Source organism: Podarcis pityusensis, assembly GCF_964106645.2.
Source record: "Podarcis pityusensis genome assembly, chromosome: 13".
NCBI classification, from domain to species: domain Eukaryota; kingdom Metazoa; phylum Chordata; class Lepidosauria; order Squamata; family Lacertidae; genus Podarcis; species Podarcis pityusensis.
Window position 1 is genome coordinate 8,113,950 of NC_138038.1, and position 10,215 is coordinate 8,124,164.

A 10,215-nucleotide genomic window follows, 5' to 3' on the forward strand; every position below is an offset into this window, starting at 1 on the left:
GGGAGAGAGAGAGATGTTTTGCTCTCTGTCCCTCAGGACATGGATATGAGAGCCACACCATGCAGCCCTGTCAATATCTCAAGGGCCGTCACAGGGAGGAGGGAGGAAGCTTGTTTTCTCCTGCTCCAGAAGCCCTCAGGACCTGAAGCCATGGATTCAAGTTACAAGAAAGGAGATTCCGGTACTTGGAGGTTTTTGAGCAGAGGTTGGGTGGCCATCTGCCATGGATGCTTTAGCTGACATTCCTGCATTGCAGGGGGTTGGACTAGATGACCCTCATGGTCCCTCCCAACTCTACAATTCTATGATCCTATAATTTAAAGTGCATCCAATGAACATTTAAAGCACATGACGTCCCCCATATGATCCTGGGCATTGTAGCTTCCCTCTCACAGACCTACAATTCCCAGAATCGTTTGGGGAAAGACACCTGCTTTTTAGAACAGGGAGGAGAATCTGCAGCTCACTTCCCCCAATTTCCTAGGAAGCAGCAGAGGGAAGATTAAGTGCCTCTGATAGGATGACTTGACAGAGCAGGATGTATAAAATATTGCTCCAAAAGTCAGGTGTCTCCCCTCTCTCTGCCTAGTGGGCCCATGGGGTTTCAGACTCTCTCCTTTGGAGAACTGAGACTTGGCGGAGACTGTCATGGCTTTAAGAAAGAGTAGAATCCTTTCCACAGGGACTTGTCCTTCACAGCAGGGCAGCCAGCCTTCCCAAGTTGGATTCCAGACTCTCCTCCTCCTCCTCCTCCTCCTCCTCCTCCTCCTCCTTCCCTCACCCCTTGCTCAAAGCTTCTCTTTTCCTGCCACCTCACACCCACTTATCCTGGCCCCCTTCCAGATCCCCCATCTCTGTTCACACCGCAGGACAAGGGAGAAGGACTTCTCTTGCATTTCCAGTTAGTCCCTCAGGGGCCTTGAATTGTTTCTTAATGGCCCTTGCAACTTGTATTTCTCCCTTCAAAACCCAAACAACCCCAAATCCTACCATTTATTAATTTCCAGGGTTTAGTGGGTATCCTCCCTAAATCTATATTTTTTAAAATGTGTAATAGGATAACTGAAGTGATGATATTAGAATTCCCAAAGGAATGTCAAGCAGGGAGGGAGGGGGGAAGAGAGAGAGTGGAATTCTGGGGGGAGAGAGAAGATTGGAGGAGGCTTGGAAAGCCAGTTTGAATGTTGGAGGGGGAGGCAGTTGAGAGTCGGTTGAGAGTGGTGGGTTCTAGAAGGGGGCACTTGGTGGGGGACCTGAAGCTGGGCAGGTCAGCTATTCAGCTTAGGATCAATAGTCCAGTCGCCATCGCCCGGGGCATGTGGCCGTTCCATGAGAAGAGAAGAGGGGCTTTGCCAGCTGCCCAGGAACTGAATTTCCCCCATTTAGGGGGGTCATGGAGCTAAGGCTTGGCTTGTACTGCTAAGGCCCAGAGGCCTTGCACCACCCCCTCCAGTTACCTAGAAAGCTGCTTTACAGACCTGGACTACACCTGATTATCATCTTCCCAAGCAACTTAAAAATGCAATGCTGGTGGTCAGTGAAAGAGGTTTAAAGACTTCTCAAGGCAAATCTGAAAGAAATGTAGTAGAAACAATTGGGAAAGGCTGGCTTGAGAGTGCTCCAATTGGAGAACAGCCTTTACTGAAGGTGTCAAGGACTTTGAAGACGCTCAAACTCAGGACGAAAGAGAGAAATGAGCTAAGAGGAAGGCATGTTCGGAAAATCCTCACCATGAATGACTCACGCCAGGAAACTGTGGAAGGACGTGTGGACCCAGAATTGGCCTCCACAGTCCATTATGGACTCACTGTTAAGATCATGTTCATGGAAAACAATCTTACTTGGCTACGTGTGATGCCCCTGCCCTGACCTTGCTCCCCAAGAAAGCTTGGCTCCCCCACTTCCGGGCGAGACCATCTCCTTTCTGCTCTCATGCGGGACGGTTCTTCTCCCATTCTCTGTTGACACTCAATTTGGAGGGTGTTCTCCCAAGCCTTCCTCTTTCCTGTTCATTTTATGAGAGGCTTTGGCAGCAGACACAGCGGTGCAGACAGAGGATCCTGGAAGAAAGAAGGTATCTTTGAAGCAGGAGAGAACTCAACACTAAGGGCTGCTTTGAGGGAAGAATCGCTGGACATGTGAATGTGCTGTCACAGGCCATGAGAGGCACCAAAAGAGCATCTCTGACTGCATGGCTTTAGAAGAGGATGAGGCGACTGAATGGAGGAGAGGGTGGTCAAAGGCTACTAGTCGTGATGGAAATACTTCAGGATAGCCTTTGGAGGGGCATTTCCTCCTACCTGATCTTATAAGCTCCCCCCACTTGGCCTCCGTACGGGCGTCTGGGCTCCGACCCGGCTGGCCTAGCACAGAAGCAGCAGCCAAAGTCTCCTCCCTCTCAGAAATAACTCAAGAAACTGTTTTAATGGGAGGAAACTTTGGCTGCTGCTTCTGCGCCAAACCGAGCCGGGAAGGAGCCATGCCCACACGGAGAAGGAGCAGTGGGGAAGAGGTGTGAGGGATGTTAGTCAGGAACCGCCGGGATGTTGTCTGGTTCTTCATCCCAGGAGCCGGATCTGGAGCCTCATCCCTGGAGGCGTGGCCCGGTTTTATTTGTGGGGGGGCCTTCAGCAGCAGCCACAGCGGTGCACAAGCGAGATCCTGCAAGAAAGAAGGAATCTTTGAGGCAGGGGAGACCTGGATGCTACGCGCTGCTTCGAGGGAAGAATCCCTGAACATGTGAATGGTCTGTCACAGACCGAACACCAGGGACGGTGCTTCAAAAAGCCGTTGCAGAAAGTCCCAGGTGGGCAGAGGGCTCTTGGGCTTGAATCCTGTTTGTGGCCAGCAACGTACCGAAGGGGGGCAGGGGGGCGAGCTGCCCAGGGTGCCATCCTGAACAGGGGTGACATTTCAGGACCCCTTCCCCGACCATGACCCCCAAACCCGCAAATCACGAGCAGCAAAGCATAGATCAGATAAAGCAATAAAATCATGCCTAGCCAGTGCACCACTCAGGAGAATCACATTTAGGCAGGGTTCTATCCAGAAAGACAGTCCTTTAGGTTGCTCGTGGGTGAAGGACATACCCTTTGCACAGGCTCAGACATACCCTTTGCCCAGGACATACCCTTTGCCCAGGCACCTGGGGAGTTTTGGGTTTCCAAGCATAAAGACCACCACAAAAAGGTGGAGGAGACCTGAGCAGAGTGTCTTGCCCTCTGCACCACAACAAAATGCAGCTTGGATGCAGGAAAAGTCAAGTGCCATGCCCCCCTCTCTCCAGGTGCCAAAGCCCCTACCTCGCCACTGTTTGTGAATTTCCCACTCAGTGGCCCCTGGGAGAAGAGGAGGCTGCACCAGATGGGCCCTTGGCCTGATCCTGCAGGCCCTTCTGGTGTGTTTCCTAAGACCCCCCTCCTCCCCCCTGTCCCATTACCTCAGGGGCGAGAGGCCGCCGTCTGGGCTCCAGTCCCTCCCGGAGGAATGCGGCGGTTCCACGGCTGAACTTCTCCCTCGCTGCAAAGGAAACAGAGACATCAGAAGGTGCCTGGCTCCAAGCCACGCTAGCCCCCGTCTGGGGCAGGAGGGTGGGGGACCTGGGAAGGGGCATTTCCACTTACCTGATCTTATCAGGGCTCCCCACTTCTCCACCGTACGGGCGTCCGACCGGCCTAGCACAGAAGCAACAGCCAAAGTCTCCTCCCTCTCAGAAATCACCCGAGAAGCTGTCTTAATGGGAGGAAACTTTGGCTGCTGCTTCTGTGCCAAACCGGGCCGGGATGGAGCCATGCCCGTACAGAGAAGGGGCAGTGGGGATGCACCGCGAGGGACGACAGCCGGGAACCGCCGGGATGTTGTTCGGTTCTTCATTCTGGGAGCCGGATCTGGAGCCTCATCCCTGGAGGTGTGGCCCTGTGGAGGAAGAAGGACATCACATGAGAATGGAAGCCACAGGTGGGAGAGTGTTTCTAGGACTCCCAAAACATGTTTCACAAGGACCCCTTCATTCCCTCTGCCCTCGTACCTGATGTTCGCCACGTCTCTCCAGGGATTTGGCCAGAACAAAATACGTGTTGGGGAAAGGCTCCCACACTGCAAAGAAAAAAGAAACATGAGCAGGCGCCTGGCTCCCTCCCATGCTAGCCCCAGTCTGGGCCATGAGGGTGGAGGACAAGTGAAGCAAGCATTCCTAGAATATGGGGCACTCAGTTGGCATTTCCACTTACCTGAGCTGGGAGAAATTAGAGAAAAATATGGGCTAAGAAGGCAAGGAGAGCCACTTCTTCTTTTGTCTGAAGGAAGGAATGACCGGGGGGGGGGGGGGAGAATTCTGGGACTGATCTCCACAGAAGCATTCCCCACCAGAGCCAGATTACCCAATGGACAGAGCAGGCACCAGTCTATGGTGGTGGGAAATATGTGGGAAATGGATTCCCCATGGAATTAACATACCACAATTTCCAGTGATATTTCTTTCTGCTGCGGCCTTCCTTTCTGAGAAGCTGTGAGACAGAAAGCAAAATAAAAACAGAGGAAGTTACCAACCAGTAATTCACAACAGAAAATATCATCTGGGGACCACAGCTGAGGACCTGCCAAGCTATCAACATCTGTGGACAAAGCAAGCCATGCCCATACGGAGAAGGGGCAGTGGGGATGCGCCGCGAGGGACGTCAGCCGGGAACCGCCGGGATGTCATCCGGTTCTTCATCCCGGGAGCCGGCGCTGGAGCCTCATCCCTGGAGGCGTGGCCCTGTGGAGGAAGAGGGACATCCTATAAGAATGGGCTGTGAATGGCCAAAAACTACTGACAGAACGTCAACTCAGACGCACTTTCACCCACCCCAGCCGTATCTGGCACATGTGGCGAATGGCTTCCCCATGGAATTAACATACCACATCTTCCATGGCCGTCACCCCTTTGTCCATTTGGGCCCTGCGGTACAGTAGCCTCTTAGGACCTGGGAGACAGAAAGGAAGATACACATCACCACTGGCTGCCAATGATCGCTGCTCCTGCCTGGGCGCCTGACCCCTGGCTTGGAAGGAGGGGGGCGAGGGGGTGGTGCAAGACCGGCCTGCAACACCCCAACCCAGCCCTGTTTCACGCAGGTCGGGGCCACAACCTTCCTGCACATGTGGGGAATGGATTCCCCATGGAATTAACATACCACAATTTCCAAAGTTTGGTTCATTCTTTGTGCCACAGCAGCCTCCTTCTTGCCCCGGCACCATAGCAGCGTCTTAGGACCTAGGAAAGGAAAATAAAAACAGAGGAAGAGGTCACAGGTGGGAAATGTCCGGGAATCCCAAAGTCTAAACTCAGAAACCCTGGCTTATGTCTCGCAGGAGGACTCAGGATCCAGCCTCGACCTCAACCTTTCTCTGTTCCCTCCCTATGTCATATTAAAGATGGTAAGCCTCTCGGGGCAGGAACTTTTTTTTACCTGCAGTTGGTAAGATGACAGGGAAACACTTCCCCTGCCACACAAGGTCACAGCATACCTCCGGATTTTGCTGGGTTTCCCGGCACCGTTTGGCTGCTGCTGGGCTGGTTGCGGTTTCCCCAAACCACGGCCCTGCAAAGGAACAAGGACATTGTACTGTCTAGGGGACAGGGGTCCTGTGGGCCGTCCCCAATGATTTCCTTCAGGGGCACATTGCCCTCAATATTTTCTCCCCCGCCAGTCTGCCTTCCCAGCTCCCTCCCTCCCTCCCTCCCTCTTCCACATCCCTCCTTCTCCTGTTTGGCACAGAGCAGATGGGCAGCAGCCCATGGGCAGGCAAGCCAGTGGGGCAGGGCCCTCCTGCGGTGGAGACATAGTGCCCCCGGGGGGAGCAGCCCCCAAACGTCTGTAGGGACAGCCTGAGCGCTGGCGGGGGTGTCTGGCCAGCTGATCCAGGGATGGAGGGGGACAGAACAAGTTCGCCTGCCATGCTGCCCATGCCCACGTCACCACTGGCTGCCAACCTTCGTTGCTCCTGCCTGGGCACATAATGGCCCAAACCCTGGCTTGGAAGGAGAGGGCAAGGGGCTGGGGCGAGACAGGCCTGCTCCCCCCCCCACTCCAGCACTCAATTGGCATTTCCCCCTACCTGAACTCTGAGCCTTTCTACACTTTGCCTCCCTACGGGGGTCTTTGTCCTTCCCCCTGTCCCAGTACCTCTGGGGTGAGAGGCCTTTGTCTGGGCTCCAGTCCCTCCCGGGACCTTCTCCTCGCTGCAAAACAAATGGAGACACCAGCAGGCGCCTGGCTCCCAGCCACGCTAGCCCCAGTCTGGGGCGGGGGGGGGACCTGGGAAGGGGGCATTTCCTCCTACCTGATCTTATTAGCTGCCCCACCATGAACTCCTCCGTACGGGCGTCTGGGATCCGTCCCGGCCGGCCTGGCACAGAGGCAGCAGCAAAAGTCTCCCCCGGCTCCGGAATAACTCTGGAGGTGCTTTTGATGGGTGGAAACCTTGGCTGCTGCTTCTGCGCCAAGTAGGGCAGGGACGGAGCCATGCCCGCATGGAGAACGGACGGAAGGGGAGGCAGATGAGGGTCAGGGGCTGGGAACCGCCATGATGGTCTCTCATTCTTCATCCCTGGAGCAGGTGCTGGAGCCTCATCCCTGGAGGTGTGGCCCTGTGGGGGAAGCAGGACATCATATGAGAATGGGCTGTGGTGGGCCTCCGTACGGGGGTCTTTGTCCTTCCCCCTGTCCCAGTGCCTCTGGGGTGAGAGGCCTTTGTCTGGGCCCCAGTCCCTCCCGGGACCTTCTCCTCGCTGCAAAACAAATGGAGACATCAGCAGGCGCCTGGCTCCCAGCCACGCTAGCCCCAGTCTGGGGCAGGAGGGGGGGACCTGGGAAGGGGGCATTTCCTCCTACCTGATCTTATCAGCTGCCCCCAAAAAACTCCTCCGTACGGGCGTCTGGGCTCCGTCCCGACTGGCCTGGCACAGAGGCAGCAGCCAAAGTCTCCTCCAGCTCCAGAATAACTCTGGAGGTGATTTTGATGGGTGGAAATCTTGGCTGGTGCTTCTGCACCAAGTAGAGACGGGAAGGAGCCATGCAGGCAGGGAGAATGGACGGAGGGGGAGGCAGGCGAGGGTCAGGGGCTGGGAACCGCCACGATGGTCTCTCGTTCTTCATCCTGGGAGCAGGCGCTGCAGCCTCATCCCTGGAGGTGTGGCCCTGTGGACGAAGAAGGACATCGTATGCGAATGGGCCTCTGATGGGCCAAAAACTATGGAAGGACCCCTTTGTTCCCTCTGCCCCAGTACCTGAGGGTCATCACATCTCTCCAGGGATTTGACCAGAACACAGTATATGTTGGGGAAAAGCTCCCTCCCTGCAAAGAAAACGGAGACATCAGCAGGCTCCTAGCTCCCAGCCACACTAGCCCCAGTCTTGGGCATGAGGGTGGGGGACCTGGGAAGGGGCATTTCCTCCTACCTGATCTTATCAGGGCTCCCCACTTCTCCACCGTACGGGCGTCCAACGGGCCTAGCACAGAAACAGCAGCCAAAGTCTCCTCCCTCTCAGAAATCACCCGAGAAGCTGTTTTAATGGGAGGAAACTTTGGCTGCTGCTTCTGCGCCAAACAGGGCCGGGATGGAGCCATGCCCACACGGAGAAGGGGCAGTGGGAAGAGGTCCAAGGGTTGGCAGCCAGGAACCGCTGGGATGTTCTTTTGCCCTTCATCCTGGGAGCTGGAGCCTCATCCCTGGAGGCCTGGCCCTGTGGAGGAAGCAGGATACAGTATGTGAGCCAAAGCGCACTAGAGACCTTTCCCTTGAAACCAAAGGCTGTGTACCCACCATACCTTTAGGGCTCATCCCCACTTCCCCTTGGGTCGTGTGCCCAGCAATCTCAGGTGTGTTAACAGATTTGCCCTTTGCTAGACGGGCCAGCCTGGTTTGCAAAAGTCAGCCCAGGAATTCCTTGTCTGGCACAGTTGTGCAGCCTGTACTTTCATTGATATCCCAATTTATCAAAATTCTACCTTTTGCGTATTTCTGGGGTTTGGGGGGGTCTCCGGCAAATGTATAACACTATTTTGCCTGCACAGTTTTTAATGCCACTATTGATGTGAAGCGATGCATGATTTATAAAGTAAATAAAGCTTATTTTTAAAGTTCCCATGTTGATGCCTGATTCTTTCTTAAGTGGGGCAAAGGGAGGGAAGGCAGCTAGCTTCATAGCTGGACTTGCTCAAAAGAAGGTTTTGCAGCCTGATTCCTTTCCTTTTACGTTTGCTGTCAAGGATGGGATTTTAAAACTCTGTTTTTTAAGGACCAGGTGGCAACACTTCTTCAGGTAGACAGGACCCACACTTTGAATGGTGCTCGCAATCATACTGGGAGCCACCGTAGATCCTTTAGGACCAGTGTTCTGTGGTCCTGCCAGCTGCTCCCAGTCTAGCTGTTGCTACATCTGCTGGCTCCTCTCAGATATGCCTGAGCCAATGTGATCTGAGGGGAATCCCTTCCTGTCCTCCAATATATGGTCATCTGTTGGAGCTTGAGCAGGACCAAACCCCACCTCCCAGGCGGCCCCCTTGAAGGCAAGGCAAAATCCTGGGACACTCAACACCCAACGGTTTTCCATTTCCAAGGCACGGGGTCCCTCCCCAACTCAAGAACCTGGCATCTGAGCTCCTCCTACCTTCCTGGCTCCTCCTCATGACTGAGTTCCTAGGACTCCACGGATCTCTGCTAATGGGAGCTGTTCCCAGAGCCCCTAACAAACTACAGTTCCCAGGATCATGGGGGAGGGAAGACATCTGCTTTTTAGAACAGGCGCTTCAGGTTACAGACTCCACTAACCAAGAAATAGTACCTCGGGTTAAGAATTTTGCTTCAGGATGAGAACAGAAATTGCGCAGTGGCTGTGCGGCAGCAGTGGGAGGCCCCATTAGCTAAAGTGGTGCTTCAGGTTAAGAACAGTTTTAGGTTAAGAATGGACCTCCAGAATGAATAAAGTCCTTAACCCAAGGTACCACTGTACTACTACTACTACTACTACTACTAATAATAATAATAATAATAGTTATTTGTACCCCGCCCATCTGCCTGGGTTGCCCCAGTCACTCTGAGGTAGATGGAGCAATCTAGGGTCTAAATCCCCTTCCTGTGTTTCTGTTTGGGAGGGGCGACAGCTCAGTGGCAGAGCATCTTCTGGACACCCAGAAGGGCCTTGATTCAACTCCCTGCTTGGCTTCAGGTGTGGGGATGAGAAGGCCCAGCTTGCAGGTTCAATCCCAATCTGGCACAGCTGCATCTTCCTGCATTGCAGGGGGTTGGAATAGATGATTCTCAAGGTCCCTTCCACAATTCTTTGATTCTAAGGATGCAAGAACCACTTGCGCACTCGCTGTGCTAACCCAACACAGGCACACAGAGAGACAGATTGAAGCTCGGCCACAAAGTGTTCAGAGGTGAATATGCAGGAAAGCGGCTGGCCCTTTGCCTGGCAGAAGACCTCACCCACTGGGCTGCATAGACAGCTGCCTCAGGAGCCAGATCCCGGGTCCTGGTAGCTCCAGACTGTCTCCCTCTGGCCTGGCTGGCAGCAGCTCACCAGGGGTTCGGTTCAGAGTTTCCCAAGCCTCACCTGGAGATGCTGAGGACTGACCCTGTGGCCTTCCACAGGCACTGAGCTATGGCCTAAAAAGGCCCCTGGGTGTGTCAATCCTTGGTCTATCTAGACCAGACTAGGAGCAACTGCTCCTGCCACCTTTTGGAGAACCTGACGCCCAGTGTAAATTAATAACGCAGAGTCTTCTTCAGTAAAAGAATCAAAACTTTACTGAGTTAAAAATAAACTTGTTTGCAGATAACAGCACCGTGAACAGAAGATTGAACTAGCTTCAGAGCATACACAGAGTTACTGAGTCACACAGAGGCATTGCACACCAACAGTCTCCATTGAGCACAGGCTTCCCAGAGCTCAGGCTCCATCACGCACTCTGAGTCTGCCTGCAAGCAGATACTGTACTTATACAGAGAAGGAGTCATCCTCAAGATGAGTCACAGTGATGCAGCGTGCTAAATGATTCTGCAGCTTTCCGTGGACAGGCGGAGTCCTCCAGATCCCGAGCGGCCCCCCAGTCATGTGGAATAACGACTCAAGACAACGTGCTATGGGATTAAATTGGCCACAACTTTATTAAATTTCAAATGTGGGTAGACCTTGGCTCAGGCATTGGGCGTTCTCCCTCCCCAGT

The 10,215-nt window shown here is 54.0% G+C and overlaps 1 protein-coding gene across 6 annotated transcripts; it reads right to left on the minus strand.

Moving 5' to 3' along the window:
• Positions 1–812: 812 nt before the first annotated feature.
• LOC308461058 (uncharacterized protein) lies at positions 813–8,325 on the minus strand. 6 transcript variants are annotated; one of them, XM_080977651.1, is made up of 6 exons: positions 7,271–8,323; positions 6,100–6,631; positions 4,900–5,582; positions 3,624–3,915; positions 3,440–3,519; positions 813–2,661 (listed from the first exon to the last, which is right to left on the minus strand). In XM_080977651.1, exons 3-6 carry the CDS (start codon positions 5,236–5,238, stop codon positions 2,410–2,412), a joined length of 963 nt encoding a protein of 320 aa, XP_080833777.1. In that variant the 5' UTR covers positions 5,239–5,582; positions 6,100–6,631; positions 7,271–8,323; the 3' UTR covers positions 813–2,409. The 6 variants fall into 6 exon arrangements, 4 of the variants coding, with proteins under 4 accessions (XP_080833777.1, XP_080833776.1, XP_080833779.1 ...); XM_080977650.1 differs by having other exon boundaries at positions 4,900–6,631; positions 7,271–8,325; XM_080977653.1 differs by lacking the exons at positions 3,440–3,519; positions 3,624–3,915 and adding an exon at positions 4,456–4,505 and having other exon boundaries at positions 813–2,060; positions 5,451–5,582; positions 7,271–8,318.
• Between the last annotated feature and the right edge of the window lie 1,890 nt (positions 8,326–10,215).